Source organism: Dipodomys merriami, unplaced genomic scaffold, assembly GCF_024711535.1.
Source record: "Dipodomys merriami isolate MVZ:Mamm:240054 unplaced genomic scaffold, mDipMer1.0.p SCAF_71, whole genome shotgun sequence".
NCBI lineage: Eukaryota > Metazoa > Chordata > Mammalia > Rodentia > Heteromyidae > Dipodomys > Dipodomys merriami.
The window spans coordinates 3,808,354-3,828,171 of record NW_027206302.1 but is presented as its reverse complement, the minus strand read 5'-3'; the positions used below and the strand labels follow the sequence as shown (position 1 = coordinate 3,828,171).

The 19,818-nt window shown below is 41.5% G+C and overlaps 1 protein-coding gene across 2 annotated transcripts; it reads left to right on the top strand.

Moving 5' to 3' along the window:
* Positions 1-798: 798 nt before the first annotated feature.
* On the top strand, positions 799-17,675 carry Sfpq (splicing factor proline and glutamine rich). 2 transcript variants are annotated; one of them, XM_070008755.1, is made up of 13 exons: positions 813-1,709; positions 2,329-2,517; positions 2,836-3,137; positions 3,237-3,332; positions 5,134-5,330; positions 5,414-5,498; positions 5,828-5,945; positions 6,862-6,910; positions 6,993-7,114; positions 9,437-12,487; positions 15,549-15,596; positions 17,013-17,101; positions 17,588-17,675. In XM_070008755.1, exons 1-10 carry the CDS (start codon positions 915-917, stop codon positions 9,572-9,574), a joined length of 2,091 nt encoding a protein of 696 aa, XP_069864856.1. In that variant the 5' UTR covers positions 813-914; the 3' UTR covers positions 9,575-12,487; positions 15,549-15,596; positions 17,013-17,101; positions 17,588-17,675. The 2 variants fall into 2 exon arrangements, with proteins under 2 accessions (XP_069864857.1, XP_069864856.1); XM_070008756.1 differs by lacking the exon at positions 9,437-12,487 and having other exon boundaries at positions 799-1,709.
* The last annotated feature ends 2,143 nt before the right edge of the window (positions 17,676-19,818 follow it).

The window sequence follows — 19,818 nt, the reverse complement described above, 5'->3', positions numbered from 1 at the left end:
CAGAGTGTACTCATTCAAGCCTAATACTAAGTTTATACAACTAGTACAACAAATGTGCTCCTTTGGGCTTTCTAAATAAAATCAGTACCAGTGTATGGGAAAGCGGAGTAACTTTTCTCTAATTTCATTGACCTATCATGAAGTAGGGTAAAATGTCAGGCGTTAAATTTGTAACTTTGGCCGGTCGTCGGTGGCTCTCGACTGTAATCCTAGCTACTCAGGAAGCTGACATCTAAGGACCGCCCAGGCAGGAAACTCCGTGAGACTCTAATCAATAAACCACTCAGAAAGCCCTAAGTGGTGTTGTGGCTCAAGTGGTAGAGCGCTGGCCTTGAGCTGAAGAGCTGAGGGACAGCGCCCAGACCCAGAGTTCAAGCCCCACAACCGACCAAAAAAAAAAAAAAGTACCTTTGAAATGGAGAACATCTGGGCAGAAATAGTATAATGCTCCCAAAGGCAATTAACAAAACAATAACTTAAAAAAAAAAAGTAGGAGAGCTCCTCTAGCCTCCCAGAGCTGATGGGGTTTTGGCTATTTGCTCCCACGGGAAAAATTGCCCTGGTGTGCCCATTCAAATTTCTCCCAGCAAATCACAGTGGCCTATACTCAATTCCTTCTCCGCTCATTGGTTAACGGGAAACTTCAGCTCCGCCTCACCGCCCACCTCTTACTAGGGAGCCAATAGGAAAGGCTTGCAGTTCGTGACTAAATGTCATCAAGTACGGTACTTGCAATTGGCTCATGGAGTTGTCCATCGAGTAGTAGGCGGGACCGTACCAAGCTGGCCTATATAAGGAGAGGACAAAGGCGGCGCGCCGCTTGTGTCATCCGCCATTTTGTGTGAGACAAGGTGGCCTCCACGTTCCCTGCACGTCTTCTCCGCTTCTGCCTCGACCGCCCCTTGACCACAGACATGTCTCGGGATCGGTTCCGGAGTCGCGGCGGTGGCGGTGGCGGCTTCCACCGGCGCGGAGGAGGCGGCGGTCGTGGAGGCCTTCACGACTTCCGCTCCCCGCCGCCAGGCATGGGCCTGAACAAGAACCGCGGCCCAATGGGCCCGGGCCCAGGAGGCCCCAAACCTCCGATCCCGCCGCCGCCTCCGCACCAGCAGCAACAGCAGCCGCCGCCCCAGCAGCAGCCGCCGCCCCAGCAGCCACCGCCGCACCAGCAGCCGCCGCCGCACCAGCCGCCGCCGCCGCCACCGGACGCCTCTAAACCGGTCGGTCCACAGGGGCCCGGCCCCGCGCCGGGAGTAAGCAGCGCCCCGCCGGCCGCGGGCTCGGCCCCGCCAGCCACTCCTCCGACTACCGGCGCCCCGCCAGGGCCTGGCCCTACCCCGACCCCGCCGCCTGCGGTCACCTCGGCCCCTCCCGGGGCGCCTCCGCCCGCGCCGCCGAGCAGCGGGGTCCCGACCACTCCTCCTCAGGCCGGGGGCCCGCCGCCGCCTCCCGCAGGGGGTCCGGGCCCAGTGCCTAAACAGGGTCCAGGACCTGGCGGCCCCAAAGGCGGCAAAATGCCTGGTGGGCCGAAGCCCGGCGGTGGCCCGGGCCTGAGCACGCCTGGCGGCCACCCTAAGCCTCCGCACCGAGGCGGCGGGGAGCCCCGTGGCGGCCGCCAGCACCACCCCCCCTACCACCAGCAGCACCACCAGGGCCCCCCTCCCGGCGGGCCCGGCGGCCGCAGCGAAGAGAAGATCTCCGACTCGGAGGTGAGTGTCTCCCGGAGCGACGCGGTCGTCCGTTCCCCTAAGATGGCGGCGCCCCCATCCCCCCCGGGCGCCGCGCGGGCTTCCATTTTGTCGGCGGCCGGAAGGCGGCTGCGCGTGCTCGCGTGCTTGCGGGGGTGGGGCGGGTGGCGGGGGCCTCCAGGCAGCCCGGGATTGGCCGCCGGCGCCCCGGGCTTTGGGGCTAGCGGCTGGCGGCTGGCGGGTCCGGAGCGCCGAACCTCGGGGAAGGCCTTGGAAACCGGAACTCGGGCCGGTGGAGATGATGTTTGGTACGAGAGGACCGGGTAATTCCGGCCTTATTTACTTATTTTTTTTTGACTCCTGTTGGTGCTTGTGAGGAATTCGATCGTGCAAACAGTTCATAGCCGATGGTAATAAATTCTACCGAGTAGTCATTTGTGTGTATTTTCAAGAGCGTTTTGGACGATTAGGCTTCTTTTTTGGTGATTGGCTTAGTGATGATGGAAATTTCCCAAACTCAGCAAACCTGGTTTTTGACTTTAAATGGAACAGAAAAGCAGTCGATGTTCTAGAAAGGCAAAAATGAGTTTTGGGTTTTGAACTTGTCGTTGGTGTCTGAAAATTCTCTTCCTCCCTTTAGGGATTCAAAGCCAACTTGTCTCTCTTGAGGAGACCTGGAGAAAAAACGTACACACAGCGCTGTCGATTGTTTGTTGGGAATCTACCTGCTGATATCACAGAGGATGAGTTCAAAAGACTGTTTGCTAAATACGGAGAACCAGGAGAAGTTTTTATCAATAAAGGCAAAGGATTCGGGTTTATTAAACTTGTGAGTGCAATTGTTTGGTTTTATACACAACTAAAAAGCGAGAGTCTGGTTTTTTGTCTTTTGCAAAGGCTTGGCTTTAAACCAGGAAGGATAAAATGGTATTCAAACTTTTAGTCATTCTTAGAGAAAATTATGCCTGCTACATAGTTTGTAATTGTAAATAACCCAATAAGAGAGTGAGTGTAGAGGTAGGAGATTATACTGTGTGGGGATGGGGGAGGTAGTTGATATACCTAGTATAGGGGAGGAGGTGGTAATTTATAATACTATTAGGCAGTTTTGGAGTTGTTAATTAATGTGAGTGTCCAATGTTTACAGGAATCGAGAGCCTTGGCTGAAATTGCCAAAGCTGAACTTGATGATACACCCATGAGAGGTAGACAGCTTCGGGTTCGCTTTGCTACTCATGCTGCTGCCCTTTCTGTTCGAAATCTTTCACCTTATGTTTCCAATGAACTGTTGGAAGAAGCCTTTAGCCAATTTGGTCCGATTGAAAGGGCTGTTGTAATTGTGGATGACCGCGGAAGATCTACAGGGAAAGGCATTGTTGAATTTGCTTCTAAGCCAGCAGCAAGAAAAGCATTTGAAAGATGCAGTGAAGGTGTTTTCCTACTGACAACGTAAGTTGTCTTTAGTTGATTCTAATAATTTCTTATTAATTTGAAGATGTTGCAATAAAACTAGAACAAAGTTAAGGTTGGAACCATTTTTGTTATTAGAACTCCTCGTCCAGTCATTGTGGAACCACTTGAACAACTAGATGATGAAGACGGTCTTCCTGAAAAACTTGCACAGAAGAATCCAATGTATCAGAAGTAAGATTGATTAAACTTTCTGGTAGCTTTTAATGTGCATGCAAAGAACTCACTGTAGTAGTTGTACAATTTTGCTTATATTACTGCAATTCTTTATATGAATATTCCTTAAAATTTATTTTTATACATGCTTAGTAAAAATCTTAAGCTTGTCTCTGGTGCTCATGGTGATAGCCTAGCTGCTTAGAGGTTGCGATCTGAGGATCACAATTTGAAGCCAGCCTGGGCAGGAAAGTCCATTATCTCTAACTACCAAAAAAGCAGCAAGTATGTCAGGCACTGCTGGCACGGTCCTGCAATCCTAGCTACACAGGAGGCTGAGATGTGAGGATCATGGTTCAAAGCCAGCCCAGGCAGGAAAGTCTTAAGAGAGACTCTTCCAATGAATTACTCAGCTGAAAGTGGTGCTGTACCTCTAATGGTAAAGTATTACCCTTGAGCAAAGAGCTCAGGGACAGTACCCAGGCTCTGAGTTCTTGCTCTTTGACCAACCGTGATGGATGCTAATCTTGAGATTCCTTCCCGCTCCCCCCAAATGAATTGGAAGTGGAGTTGTAGCTCAAGTGGTAGAATGCTAATCTTGAGGCCCCACCTCCCCCCCCCCAAATTAACCCACAAAATTCAATGACATTATGTACCCAGGCCCTGAGGTCAAGCTTCAACTTTGCCACCAAAAGCAAAGAAAAAGCCTCAAGCTCAGAAAGTTAGAATTTATGGGTATCATTCAAGGGACTTTCTGAAATAGAGCCAGGTATATCACATGTGTCCCGTTAAATGCTTTAACAGTTGCATGAGATGTGCTTTTTATGGATCGGAGATTTGCCTCGGTAGGGAGTTGGGTTAGAGAAAATAAAGAAGGTAGAATTTATCCTCCCTTAGTTTGTCACTGTGTCTTAATTTTGTTTTTTATTTTGGTGCTACTGGGCAAGCAAGTACCCCTTGAGCCCAACCCTCCAGCACTGTATTGTTTATTTGAAACTACATCCTGATTTCTTACGAAGATGTCATTCCTTCTTAGTGAATATTCCTTTTTAAGTTGGTGTGGTTTAGGTTACATACATTTTTTTTGGTTGTATGTATTTAAAAAGTAGGAAGAACAATATGGGAAAATAGGCACAAAGGTGTAAGGCTTATAAAGTGTGGACAGATGAGGTTGAAGAGGTCATAAGTGGGTTTTTATTTTTTTTATTTATTTTTTTGTCCGGTCGTGGGGCCTGAACTCTGGAACTGGGCACTGTCCCTCAGCTCTTCAATTCAAGGCTAGCACTCTATACCACTTGAGCCACAGCACCACTTCTGGCTTTTTTTTTTTCTGCTTATGTGGTGCTGAGGAATCGAACCTAGGGCCTCATGCATGCAAGGCAAGCACTCTACCACTGACCCAACCTCCCAGCCCTAATAAGTGTTTAAATTGACAAGATATGGGTTGTTTACAGAGGTAATCTGGTAATCTGAGACTACAATCAAGGGGTGTGATTTGTTCATAATTCATAAATCATTCTTGGAATATTGTTTTTACTACGGAGTTATTTCATGTGAGCCAAGGTGGTTATTTACCTTTTGTGCTCTTTATATGAACAAGTTATAGTCTAGAACCCAAGCATAGTAGTACACATCTGTAATCCCAGGGTTTAGAGGCATAGGCAGGAGGACAGGAAGTTGAAGGCTTGTGTGAACCACATAGTGAGACCCTAGGCCACCAGGAAAATGATTAGGATTTTGTTTTCTCTTTTCCCCCCAGTGGAATCAGGTAGTATTGCATCTACATAGTAGTTTACGTTTAAATTTTGTATGTTGACAGGGAGAGAGAAACACCTCCTCGATTTGCTCAGCATGGCACATTTGAATATGAATATTCTCAGCGATGGAAGTCTTTGGATGAGATGGAAAAGCAACAAAGGGAACAAGTTGAAAAAAACATGAAGGATGCAAAAGACAAATTGGAAAGTGAAATGGAAGATGCTTATCATGAACATCAGGCAAATCTTTTGCGCCAAGGTAAAAGAAACTGAATTTCATAATTATGATCAGTTGCTTTTGAATTCATCAGAACCTCTTAACAAAATCAACATGATTTCCAGATCTGATGAGACGCCAGGAAGAGTTAAGACGCATGGAAGAACTTCACAATCAAGAAATGCAGAAACGTAAAGAAATGCAATTAAGGTAAACAAAACAAAACACCTGTGTGCTAGTATCCATGTAATGTAGGAACTGAAGATGGTAGATTGCTGGCCTTCAGTGAAAAGACTTGAGTTAGAATGCAAGGCCCTGAGTTCAAGCCCCAGTATGGGTACAGAAAAAAGATACACATGTAATTTTCAGTAGTAGATATTAATTTATTTGCCAGATGTACTCTACAGCACTGTGTTTCTAGACTTTAGGCCTTTTGTCAGGGCCAAGAAGTTCTTAGACTTTCAAAGATTCTTTTTTCAAGACAAATTTTAAAAGATGTGAATGAAAGTTTGACTTAAATGCCTAATAAATACTCCTAGGCAAGAGGAGGAACGACGTAGAAGGGAAGAAGAGATGATGATTCGCCAACGTGAGATGGAAGAACAAATGAGACGTCAAAGAGAGGAAAGTTATAGCCGGATGGGCTACATGGATCCAGTAAGTTAGGTTTTATTGCAGTTTAACAAGTTACCTACAGAACTTGGAGGTATCTAGAATGAAATTCTACTGGTAATTGTAAAGTCTTGCTAGACACTAGCAGCGGGAGGGGTGTCACTCCTGTTATTAGCTACTCAGGCTAAGGTTTTAGAGGCTTGCGTAGTGTTGCGAGCCAATTTGGGCAGGAAAGTTCAGGACCAATGTATTGCTCAAGTGGTTGATACCAACTGAGCAAGGAAGCTCAAAATTCTTGAGTTCAAACCCCAGCACAGTCATTACTTTTTCCCTTAGTGTATTGTATTTGACTGCCGTAGGTTTTATTTTCCTATATGAGTTGATATTTAATTGCATCAAAAATTTAAGAGGTTGGGCTGGGAAGGTGGCTCAGTGGTAGAGTGATTACCTCACATTCACGAGGGCCCTGGGTTTGATTCCTCAGCACCACCTAAGCAGAAAAAGCCGGAGGTGGCGCTGTGGCTCCAGTGGTATAGCGGTAGCCTTGAGCTGAAGAGCTGAGGGACAGTGCCCAGGCCCAGAGTTCAGGTCTCATGACTGGCCAAAAAAAAATTTTTTTTTAAAGGTTTATTTTGTGCTAGTCCTGTGGTTTGACCTCAGGTCCTGAGTACTGTTGCTGAGCATTTGTGCTCAAGGCTAGTAGTGCTCTACTACTTGAGCCACAGCTCTACTTCCAGCTTCTTTTGGTGTACTGTATTGGAAATCGATGGCTCTTGACTTCTTGGGCTGGCTTGGAATCACGATCCTCAGGCCTCAACCTCCTGAGGAGCTAGGATTACAGGTGTAAGACATCAGTGCCCAGCTTAATTAGGTTTACTTTAAGCCTTATAAAAAACTTTTAAAGTCTTAAAAATAATATGGCTTGTACAAGGTAACGAAAGGAATTTCTTGTTTTTCCCAGAGAGAAAGAGACATGAGAATGGGTGGTGGAGGAGCAATGAACATGGGAGGTGAGTGTGAAAATTAAATTAACAGTATCATCATAGAGAACAATATTCAATTGGAATTTTAACCACCACTTTTGTTTTCTAGATCCCTATGGTTCAGGAGGCCAGAAATTTCCACCTCTAGGTGGTGGTGGTGGCATAGGTTATGAAGCTAACCCTGGCGTTCCACCAGCAACCATGAGTGGTTCCATGATGGGAAGCGACATGGTAATGTATCCTGTGGGACGTAGTCAAAAGGAAATTCTCAATTTCATGACTCACACGTCTTATTTTTTGTTTGTTTGTTTTTTCTTTTTTTTTAAGTAGGTGACTGGACCTCTTGGTTCCCCCTATCATGTAAACATAATGACTGAGGTATACTTTGGCAATGTAGAACTGTGTGGTAACCTAAACAGACCTGGTTACCAGTGAGGAGTCAATGCTGTTAGTATGTGGAGTTATCTTGGGCAATAAGAAGATTGAAGTTTTTTTTTCATTTTATTGCTTGTGCACTATTGAATCTCTAGTGCATGGCAAATCCAAATTTGAGGTGTTAGATATTGTATGAGTTTTCTACACCCAAATGAAAGTAATGAAATGGCAAACTGTCTCTTTTTTTTTTTTAAAGCTGGTATTTGCCATAGTAGGAATCAGATCTGTAGCTTTAGGCATGTTTTAGTGCTGTAAAGGACTTTGACCTATATTTGGTGTGGCTTCTATCCAATGAAAAGGGAACTGGTTAGTGTTTTGACTCCGTCGTTTTCCACCTGTTGGGCCTGTCTGTAGGTACACTTTCTAAAATAAATGGACATCTGTATTATGCTACAGTGTAGCAAAAGACAATAATTTAAAGCATACTAATTGTGTGCATTTGATCTGAACTTTCTTGATGCTATAGTGTTTTAGCTGTACAGATAGCCTGTCAGGTGCTATAGGAACAATTGAGTGAATTTTGTTATGAGTGGCTGTATTAGAGCTTTAAAATTTTTTAGGACTGAATTTTGGTGGGTTGAATGCATTTTTACAGCTGAATTGAATATTAGTTCAACTAAAGGCTTTGGCTCAAAGGAGCAGCAATAGAAACATGAGGGTTTACTATGAGACTAAAATTGACCTAAAGCCTTATGAGTATTAAAACTTAGTGTTGTAAATAGCTGGTTGGGTTAAATGTACTATTGATTAGCCTTCATCAAATTGAATTTTTAATGTGGGTAACATGGTTTATGTGCTTCCTGCAGATTAGAGATTGTTAGGTATATATCAGATTTCTAAACTAGTTTAACATGTTCCTACACAGTTAGGTTCTATATCTGTCTAGACAGGTTTGTAGTCTTAACAGTCCTTTCTCAGCTGTTAATCCTGAAGGCTTCGAATTTTCTATTTTTAGCTCTTTGAGATGTAAATAATATCAAAAACAGAGGATTTTTAAGATAGAAGTTTAATCTCCCAGTAATTCCTATAGTATTTTGTTCAAAAAAGTGCTGAAATAATGTATAGGAACAGTTAAATCTTGATGCCATTCTAGATTTTTCTTTGGAATCATACTCAAGTAGCTGGATTATTTTAAATGGAAATTGAAATGATAGTGTAGATTGCTCTGCTTTTGTATATCTATAGGGTTCTGTTCAGGTAAATGTATTTCTAGTTTACATGTAGAAATAACTGAAACTAGCTGGAATAATGAAGTGCACAGCTTATTTGCAGTCACTTCAGCTTGGTATTAGGCCGTTGGGGGAGATACCTAAAAAATAGAACCATAATGAACTGTTAGTGCACTTTTTTAAAATCAGAAAAAGTTGGACTGTTAAAGATGGGCTGTATATTCAGTCAGTTTGCAGGAATAGTACTGTGAACATAAATTGTCTCTGGCTTTATAGTGATGGCTCTGAAGGTGTGATACACTTGTGAGATACTTTGGCAGTACAAGTTTTATGATCAAAAGTTACTGTGCCGAAATCTATTAGATTTTTATACCTTTTCTTTTTTGTAGTCAATAGCATTTTACTAAAAAGTTTGAACCTTTTAAGGTTGCTGCAACTTTGCAGATGTGTCTTAAGTTCTTGAACAAGCACAAGGTTTCTTATGCAGCACATGACACTAACTGGTGAGTAGGTCTTTGTCACTTCAGTGAATTGACTGGTCTGGTTGGGCTTGTTAGGCTTATCTGGAGATTAAAATTTTTGGTTGAGATCTTGAAAGTGAGTTTGCAAGTGATTCAGTGGATTAATCTGATGTGAAATTTCTTAGAACTCATTTTGGAATGGATTTTCACATCTGCACTAATTCTTAAATTTTTTAGCACTACAGGGAAGATCTATTCTTTGAAACAGGTGTATGAGAATGGCTCAAGTGGGAACATACCACAAGGCATGTATTATCGTAAACTAATTTTCAAATTACCCTTTTTTCCTTTCTATGTTCCCGGTACCTGTGGATCGACTCATTGGTGATTGTATCGACGAACGTTGACTACGGAACCTTCTAAAATATTTACTTAACACACATGGACATCAACTACATATAATGAACTGTTCATTACTGTTCCAATAGCGTACTGAGCGCTTTGGGCAGGGAGGTGCGGGGCCTGTGGGTGGACAGGGTCCTAGAGGAATGGGTCCTGGAACTCCAGCAGGATATGGTAGAGGGAGAGAAGAGTATGAAGGTCCAAACAAAAAGCCCCGATTTTAGATGTGATATCTAGGCTTTCATTCCAGTTTGTTTTTGTCTTTTCTTGTTTAGATACCACTTTTAAATTCTTGCATTTTAGTAAGAAAGCTACCTTTTTATGGATGTTAGCAGTTTATTGACCTGAAATTTGTAAATGGTCTGTTTGGGCAGGTAAAATTATGTAATGCAGTGTTCAAAACAGGAGAAAATTTTTTCCTTTTATTTCTTTTTTTAAACTGTATAATGTTCCTCAAGTTAATGGCAGTGTACCTTGTGCCACTGAATTTCCAAAGTGTACCAATTTTTTTTTTACTGTGCTTCAAATAAATAGAAAACATAGTTAATACTGATCTTCAATTTTGCCATTCATGCTTCTATGCACATTAGGCTAGGTATTCCACTTTGAAAGCATGAGAGTGTCTAGGCCTTTGAATGGCATATATGCCGTTTCTGGGAAATGTATCTGGAAGCTTAAGTAAGCATTGCTTTCTACAAAGAACTGCCCTCTTGTTTTAAAAAGAAATGCATCTCAAAGTAGTTCACGATTTGTTTGGCATTATAGGAAGCAAGCTGGTGCTAAGTAATTTTTTAATGGTTATGTAAGCAAAGCTGAACTGTAAATCTTCATTCAGGAATGTGTATGGAATGGGTGTAAGCTATTGGTAGGGGGAGAAAGTGGGTTTGGTTAAATGGATCTTTCATGGCCCTGTGATCTACCCTTTCTTTGAAAGTTTTTGAAAAGTAGAAATATCATTTTGTTGCATTTCCCCTATTCTTGTTTTTAAAAGAACAAATTCCCAAGCCCTACAAAATGGCTTGTACTGAACTTTTGCATTTGAATTAAAGATTGTTAAACATGGAAGCCTTTTCATGTATTCAAGTGATTTATAAAAAGACGGTGAAAAACTCAACTTGAAAGTAAGGTTTAGATACCTATAAAGTAGGTTTAGCTCTTCACATTTGTATTCTAACTTATATTTACTCAGGCTACTTTTGTTGGGCAAAAATCTGTGGAACTATGAAAATGATTCTTAAGAGGCAGTGGTGATTTAATAGTGCAGGTAATCATCCTTAAAAATTTTTGTTCCCTTGTTTAAATCATTTCTTTTAGATGTAGTGCTGAATCTGGGGAGATTTGTTAATGGTATGTAGTACAAATACCCTTTCTTCCCACCATAAAGCTTTGGAATGTTTCGATGGTGTTGTCAGTTAATTGTCAACCTCATTGAATATCCTTGCATTAGAACAAAGACTTTTTGACTCAACATTAGATTGCTTACTGTTGGTCTGTTAGTGCAATGGGAGCTTGATTTCCTTCCCAGTTAGAGAAACAACTTCCCTCAGTAGGCAAAGTAATTGAATGCTTTGGCTTTGTTTTTAGTTACGTTTCCATTCAAGTCTGTACATTATAGAATGTTGACTATGGAATGACTTCATCCTTTTCACCTGTTTGTGGTACGAATTGGCAAATGGAAAAATTCTAAAATCTTTGCTAACATGCTGAAGTTTAGTATTGTGCCTGACTACAAAAGGAAATAATTGAGTTCTTTTCTGAATAGGAAAAGGATCATTTAAGTAAAACACTAGTGGAATATAAAGCATATATCCAAATTCTAGTTGTATGACTGGCAGGTACATGGTGTGCTAAGTAAGGGAGAGAATTTCCTTATCAGGTACACTCATTTCTACTCACCAACACACTTAAAAGTCAATTTTACCCTAAGTATTTCAATAAGAAAAGTTTGGCCCCAAGTTATCGACTGGTGATACATTTTCTATATGGAAACGAGGGTCATGATTTGAAAGGAGTCCATTACAATTTGGTTGAATTGTATGATAGGGACTCTAATGATGAGACCATGGGTGTTCATGGGACACCCACAGGGTGAACTTGGAATGTATGTGGGTGGGGGGCTGGAGGGGAGATGGGAAAATCTGCCTATAAAATTAATGTTTCAGTTTATTTTTCAGATTACATGCCTTTCTTTATAAGGGATGCTGGCACAGACCCCTAAAATAAGCTCTTTTGGTAGTACTGTACCTTTGAAGAGAGGTGAAGGAAGCTAATGGATAATCTACTGAAAAGTTGTGGCTTTTGATAGCCTCACTGTGGGCTGTAGAAATGCTAAACTTTGTTTAGCAAATAATGCTTAGTTTCAACACAACATTTACCTTCATCACTGAAACAGTATTCCAAGGGTTGTAAGCTATTCAGATAAGCTTTGAACAAGTCTCGCAATGTATATATGACAGTTTTGCATATGATAGTGTTTAGTGTAATATGAATTTTAATCATAGTTTCCTAAAAGTTGATAATGAAACTTAGGGTGGGAAAGGGAAGGGAATAATTGGAAGTGTTTTAGTTACTTTTCTCATTTGAAGAAACCAGCTGCCCCTATTTCCTCTTCTTTACTTTCTCTCATAATTTTGATTTAAGAGGAACACTTTTAAAACATTTCTCCTAATCTTTACATATTGCATTCTCTAAGAAACTATTGTATTAAATAGGTATCTTACAAGCTTAATCTATTGGCTCACATTAGTAAAACCATAGTCTTATTCTGCCTAGAAAATTAAATGCCTAAGTGCTATAAAATCCACCACAATAAGTTGTGTTATAGCACTAATATAAAGATAATTTTGGGAAATTGTAATGTTACGCCTGTGAAATTTTTTTAAGTGGCATATTATGGCATATAAAAATGTAGATACTTGGCTTGGGTAAGCCATAAAGTTGTGGCGGAATGTTTTGTGGTGTTCTTGGACTGCAATAATGCACTATTAAAAGTAGTGGCCTGCTACATAACTGCATTTAGCCAGCATTTCTGCAGTGCGTAACTGTGAGGAACGTAGTACCGCAAATGGCAATGGACATTAGGACCCGGATGTAGTATTCCTGCTTGCTCCAAGATTCTCATTGCCGACTGCATACAGGTAGGTAACAAGCAATATAATCTAACTTGGTGACTTGCTATGTACTTTTATTCCGTGGGCATTCTGACATCACACTTCTGACCATGAAATTACAGTGCAGCACCTAACACTTGTATGATAAAGCTTAGCTTATCAAAAACTGTGTGGGTCTGGGGTAGAGCTGTAATTGATTAGGTAGAATGTGGTGCTGTTGCAGTTCTGAGACAAAGTACAAACTTGATTCTTTGGTATATCTTGAGTTGTGTGGTTTTCTTTCAGTTGCATTGTATGTGAAAATAACATGGTATACACCAGTGGTGTATGGGGGCAAGGGAACCAAACCATACTTGGAACTAGGGTGCTCTTAACACCTTGATAATGGGATGTATAATGTGATAATTAGTTCCTAGTGTAGCAAACTGACCTCATGTAGGTCAGCAATGTCTAATTTTATTATACAAACTTGGTTTATTGTCAGGTTGAGTGAATTGACAGGGTTTTTTTGTAATAGGAAATTTTTTTTTTCAAACATGGTCTTCATGGGAATATCTTGGTTACTTACTAACTTGGGATTAGATGGGAAGACTTGTCTAAAGATGTTTATACACTAAACTTGGGGAAGTCGTGTGAAACATGGACTTGGCCAACAGTTGGGAATGATTCCCAAACAACACTTCGTCGTACTGTGTAGTGACTGCATTTGTTGAGAGTAGCCTTTTGAAACTGCTTCCCTTACCTTTAGGGATGTGATACTACAGTCCCAAAATGAATGTTTAATGACAGGAAAACAAGTCTTGAAAAGCATCTTTTGTTGCTTAGAACTTTTAAGCTTTGCATCAATTGTTGTTGCAGACCTCAATTCAACTTTGGTCTTCGAACTGTTTTTTAGTTAGCATGCATGAGAAATGACATTCACTTACAATGCTTCCTGCTCTCTATATAGCTGGAAAGTTTGCTTTTACTTCGCATAAATGCTGGTGAAAACTTCCTGACTATATGATTTTTCTTTCACTGTGCAAGAAAAGTAGCTTGCTCTTTGGCAACCAAGTCACAGGGTGGGGGCAGATTTGTACTTGATTATGTAGTCCATTCAAGGAAACAACTTTTGTCTTTTCATAGATGAAAGAAGCAAATGGTGACTAGTCTAGCTTCTCCATAAATATAATGTAGATCAAACAATGCTCAGTATTAGTGACATGAATATTCACTAACCTGCATAGGACCCTGATGGGTGGGGATTTCCTGTGTATAATCCATTAAATCGGTGCTAGTGCTTGCTTCCGTGGTTTAGTTTGTGTTCAGAAATAAAAGTTCAGGTTTATTTCTTACTAGTCAGGTTCATTTCTTTTTAGAGAATGTACTTGGCACAATAAATACAAGGACAAAAGGAACATAATTGGGGTGTGGGAGTGATTTTGCTTTTGTTCTGCTTTAAGCTTATAAGCTTGCACATGAAGATGAAAACCATTGACTTTTTTGTGTGTAGCTATAAATTGTAAATCTTAGCGTAACAATGGTTTTTTTTTAAAAACCACTCAATCAAAAAGCTGGGAATTAAGTGGGTTTCAGTAATGATGCTATATGCTGAGGTGCTTGCATTGTATTTCATAATTTTTCTTGTTAAATAAACAATTAATTTTCATTGAGAATTAGTCTTTAAGTTCAGAGGTGTGATGCCAGAATGTATTCTCGTACTGTTAGGCCCTTGGAACATAAACCAGTGCTTTATGAAAGATTTAAAAAATGCGATGGGTATTCATGCAAGGTTGCAAACCTACAAAGTATGCACAAGAGTCTCACTTCCCTAATAAAGAGATGCGTGTGACTAGTTTTGGACTTTTAACCTTAATGGGGGTGCATGTCTCATTGTTAATCATTGTCAGCTGCAGTGACATGATCCACAGTCCTGCATTCACTGCCTTCTTAATGATTTTGGACAGGTTTGTAGATAGCTGGGGTGTTTGTTCTGGACCTTCACTTGGTTTTGGCTTTATCTGATCATGATTCAGGGCTGTCAGCTTAGTGCAGTTTTTAAATGGCTGCCTATAAGGAAAGAATTCCGAGGATTTGATTGCTCTTAATCATCTGTCATTGCTGCTAGATAATGATTGGCAATTTTTAAGATTCAACTGTGAGAATTTCACAGTTGCTGATAAAGCATCAACCATAAAAATGTCGCTTTTGAACACCAGTGCTGAAAAGGAGGGTTTGGGGGGTGGTTCTCTTTTTTCTTTTTTTTTTCCTTTGAGGATGAAAAAGGGGCTGGACATAGAATAGGTTTAATCTGAAGAATGGGGGAAAATGCAAAACGATATAGTATCCCTTATGGATGGTACATGTGCAACAGGAAATTGTATTTCACTTTTACTGGTGGCAGTAATGATATAGGGAGGAAGAGAAACCTGGAACTCTTAAGGCTGATCTTTCTGTTTCTTTTGCACTGTGCCAGGTGTGTATAGTGAAAGTAAATGTCTTCTCCCTCATATACACGTAAACACGTGGGTTCCTTGCTGTTCCAGTAAGGTATAGCTTCCCTACTCTAGGCTTAAAACTCAGGACTTGGAGGGTAAGGTGCAAATGCATAGGATTGCAGGGAAAGAACTGCAGTGCTGTGTGCTATGGGAAGGGGGTGAAACTCTTGGAAGACTCCTGCTGAAGGTGGTTAGCCCACCTGAGAATGGAAGACATGCTTGAATAAGGGAGTAGGGAATATGTGCTTTCATATGAAAAGAGCTGATAAAACTCACTTAGAAAGGTAAACGTTGTCACACACCTTCACATAAGGGATAGTATATTTTGAGTTGCAGACAAACTTCCTCGTGCTCAGATTGGTGAAAATAGGAGTTAGGCTTTTACATTTTAAAGAAGACAGTTTTCATTCTCATTTTAGTGTCTTTAATACTTACATGAAGAATAATTTTAGATTTTTTTTCCCCGTGAAGTTTCTTTCTATTTTTTTATGCTGTAACTTATCCCAGTCTTTGTCTCTGGAATTTTACTCTTTAAATTTTGAAGTAGCATTTTCAGGCCTTTATTCTCTACCTTTGTCTTTTCATTTTAACTTTTCCTTATTATTCTCTAGGTGAGAATGATTGATGTTGGCTGATACAGGAGTGCTCATTCACTTCAAGTAAGTGTCTTTAGAAATCCTAAAGGATAGCACATTTTAGACTTGATTTTTCTTCTATTCAGTAAAAATAATTTGAGTTAACTAAAGTGAAATGTGTGTTGTTGATATGTACTTTTCTTAAGAAAATAACCCATTTATTTATTTATTTATTTTGTGCTAGTACTGGGGCTTGAACTCAAGGCCTGGGCAATGTCTCAGCATTTTTTGCTTTGGGCTGGCACTCTACCACTGGAGATCACACCTTCACTCTTGGCTTTTTAATGGTTAATTGGAGATAAGGATTGCAGGTGTGGGGCACCACTGTCCTGCCAAACCCTATTTTTTGTTTTTGAAAGTTGTGCAAGGATTGGGCATGTAGGGTAGCTCAGTGAAGAGAGTGACTAGCTAGCAGACAATACAGCAAGTAGAGCATATTTATTATTTGAAAAAATAAGAACTATAATTGGTGCTAGAACTAACTGGGGCTTGAACTCAGGGGCTAGAGACAGTCCCTGAGCTTTTGTGCTCAAGGATAGCACTCTTAGTGCTTGAGTAAGCAACAGCTCTACTTCTGACTTTTTGGTGCTTAATTGGAAATAAGAGTCTGACAGACTTTCCTGCCCAAGCTGCTTGCTCTAGGCTCCAAACCACAATCCAGCACCTGGCAACAATAACTTTTTTAAAACTGCTTTAATTGTCAGGGACCAAGGATATATTCCTTGTGAATTTTCATACGTTGTATATAGTGTATTCCTAACAAACTACCCATCATCACTCCTTCACCCAGACATCCCCTTCAAGCAACTTGAACAGGTTTATATATATATATGAAACTTAGCAGGAAAGAAAGCTTGAGTTAAATAAGAAAACCTATATTTTCAGTATTTTATTCCTGATGTAAGTCCATAAAACTGTAGTTTGTTGCTGGGTGCTGGTGGCTCACTCCTGTAATCCTATCTACTCAGGAGGCTGAGACCTGAGGATCAAGGTTCAAAGCCAGCCTGGGCAGGAAAGACTGTGAGACTCCTATCTCCAATAAACCACCAGAAAACCGGAAGTGGCCCTGTAGTTCAAGTGGTAGAGCACTCGCCTTGAACTGAGGACAGCGCTCAGGCCCAGAGTTCAAGCCTCATGACCGACAAAAAAAAAATTGTAGTTTGTTTTATGCAGAAAATAGAACAGTAACTAGGAGTTAGGAGGAGGACAGTTCCATAGATAAGATGGAAAAGACTAAAAAGATCCTCCTTGGCAGTTCACCTCACTCCCACTGGTGCTGCATCAACCATATTTGGAACAATGTTCTAGGTCTTGACTACAGCTATATATAAAATGTTTCTATAGGGATGTGTGTATATATGTGGACATCAAATTACCTGTTGGAATAAAATAGTATACAGTTCTACATAAAACTAAGGTAATTTTTAATACCAATTACAGATGGATAAAGGTACTCTTCAAGAAGCCACTCAGCATGGGCCACCCGTGAAAGAAAGTCACAAGTTGCTAGACTGAGTATAAGAGTCTAGGTAAGGTGAATTTTTTTTTTTTCTGTCTTTGGGTCGGTGTGGGGTTTGGGTGCTGTCCCTGAACTGCGCAAGGCTAGTGCTTTACCACTTTGAGCCACAGTGCTGCCACTTTCCAGTTTTCTGTCAATTACGTGGAAATTAAGAGTCTCAAACTTTCCTGCCTGGGCTGGCTTTGCCACCCCCATCCTCAGATCTCAGCCTCCTGAGTAGCTAGGATTATAGACGTGAGCAAGCAGTCAATGGCTGTGGACTTCTTTTCTCTCTCTCTTTTTTTTTTTTTTTTTTTATGCCAGTCCTGGGGCCTGTGTGCTATACAACCGTTCCACTTAATTTGGGGGGAGTTAATTGGAGATAGTCTGCCTAGACTGGCTTTGAATCTTCATCTCAATGAATACTTTGAAACTGTCTTCAGAAATTGCTTTTGGTGGTTACAAAAATAGTGGTTAATATTATATTACATAATGTTGATTTCCTTTTAATTGGCAGGGTCAGGTGAGCTGTCCAGAAAACCAGTGAAGATGACTATAAAGAAGGAATAAATAATGCTTCAATTAATAAATATTTTAAAGTTTGATTGAACTTTTGTTTTTGCTTATAACCAAGTCTTTATTTTCCTTATTACTCTAGGTTAAAGTATTGTTTTACACATGTACCGTGTGAGAGAGACTCAAGATTCTGTTTTTTTGTGTGTATACCAGTACCAGGGCTTCAGTTTGAGTATTTGCTCAGCTTGGTTGATGGAAGCTTCACTCTACCAATGCTTTGCTGGTTATTGAATCTCCAGTATTTTTCTGCCTAAGCTTGAGCTCCCCAAGAGCTCAAGTAGGATGGGAAACAAGGGAACCTTATATAGCAGTTTGGCTTGAACTAGTCAACTTAAGCTTCCCCATTCTTTTTTTTTTTTTTTTTTTTGGTCGGTCGTGGGCTTGAACTCCGCCTGGACACTTCCCTTGCGCTCTTCAGCTCAAGGTTGAGCGCTCTACCACTTGAGCCACTGCGCCACTTGAGGTTTTCTGAGAGATTTATTGGAGATAAGAGTCTCAAAAGATGGGGCTGGGAAGTTGGCTCAGTGGTAGAGTGCTTACCTTGCATGCCTGAGGCGCCCTGGGTTTGATTCCCCAGCAAGCACCACATAAGCAAAAAGAAAAAAAGCCGGAAGTGGTGCTGTGGCCCAAGTTGTAGAGCGCTAGCCTTGAGCTGAAGAGCTGAGGGACAGTTCAGGCCCCACGACCGGACCCAAAGAAAAAAAAAGTCTCAAAGACTTTCCTTCCGGGGCTGGCTTTGAACCGCAATCCTCAGATCTCAGCCTCCTGAGTAGTTAGGATTACAGGTGTGAGCCACAGACACCTGGCCCCAAACAACTTTTTTTTTTTTTTTTTTTGGTCCGGTCATGGGGCCTGAACTCTGGGCCTGGGCGCTGTCCCTCAGCTCTTCAGCTCAAGGCTAGTGCTCTACCACTTGAGCCACAGTGCCACTTCTGGCTTTTTTATTTTTGCTTATGTGGTGCTGAGGAATCGAACCCAGGGCCTCGAGCATGCAAGGCAAGCGCTCTACCACTGAGCCACCTTCCCAGCCCTCAAACAACTTTTTTAAAGGATAAATGGAACCCATTTCTTGATTGGAAGTTTTTACTCAAAAAGAGTTTGAAGTGTTTTCTATGAGGTGAGCATTGTGTGTATGTAGTACTGGGCCTTGAACTCGGAGCCTGGGTGCTTTCTATTAGCTTTTTCACAAAAGACTGGCCTACCACTAGGAGCCACACCTCTACTGGTTTATTGCTGGTGGGAGAAGAGTCAAATTGGTGTACCTGGTATTGAACCAGGATCTTCAGATTATTGTAGGAGTGAGCCATTGGTAATCTCAATGTGAATGTCTCTTTAAGACTTGGAGGCAATGCTAAGATTTGAATTCAGGACCTCAGGGTAGCTAATCCCTTTTGTTCTGTTTTTTTTTTTTTTATTAATATGGTGTCACTCATAAGCTGACAGGTTGAATAACCCCTTTGTACAACTACTTTAAAAAGTCAAAGTCAAAAAAAGGAAAAGTCTAAAATGTGTGTAAGTGCATTCCTTGACCCTGAGTACTTTATTGGTTGTGGGTTGCTCACTTAGGGTGGTGGTGTGTGTGTGTGTGCGCGCGCGCGTGCGTGCATGTGCACGCACGCGCGCGCACCTGTGCCAGTACTGGATCTCGAACTTGGCCTGGCACCCTCCCTTAGATTTTAACACTAGAAGATACCATTTGAGCCACTGCTCCACTTCAGGTGTTCTGCCTAGTTGGGAGATAAATATTTTACAGACTTATTGCCTGGGCTGCCTTTTTTTCTTTTTTCTTTTTTTTTTTTTTGCCAGTCAGGGGCCTGGGCTCTGGGCTTGGGTACTGTCCCTCAGCTCTTCATCTCAAGGCATGTGCTCTGCCACTTGAGCCACAGTACCACTTCTGGCTTTTTTGCTTATGTAGTACTGAGGAATCGACCCAGGGCCTCATGCATGCAATGCAAGCGCTCTACCACTGAGCTACCTTCCCAGCCCGCTTGGGCTGGCTTTGAACCAAGATTTCCTCATATTCCATCAGATCTGTGAAATGTAGCAGCTAGGTTTACAGGTATGAGCAACTTTCCAGACAGATAAAGCACTTTTATCATTCTGTAGATTAATGCCTTTCCAGTCAGTATAGTTTATGTATTCTCTCTCTTGGTACAGATTTACTGAGGTGTA

Bases quoted from the DNA above. Each gene is read 5' to 3' on its own strand.
- Sfpq (XM_070008755.1), top strand. From the start codon at position 915: ATGTCTCGGGATCGGTTCCGGAGTCGCGGCGGTGGCGGTGGCGGCTTC. The intron at 1,710-2,328 runs GTGAGTGTCTCC...TCCTCCCTTTAG, and splicing joins AGAAGATCTCCGACTCGGAG to GGATTCAAAGCCAACTTGTC. The intron at 7,115-9,436 runs GTAATGTATCCT...CTGTTCCAATAG, and splicing joins CCATGATGGGAAGCGACATG to CGTACTGAGCGCTTTGGGCA.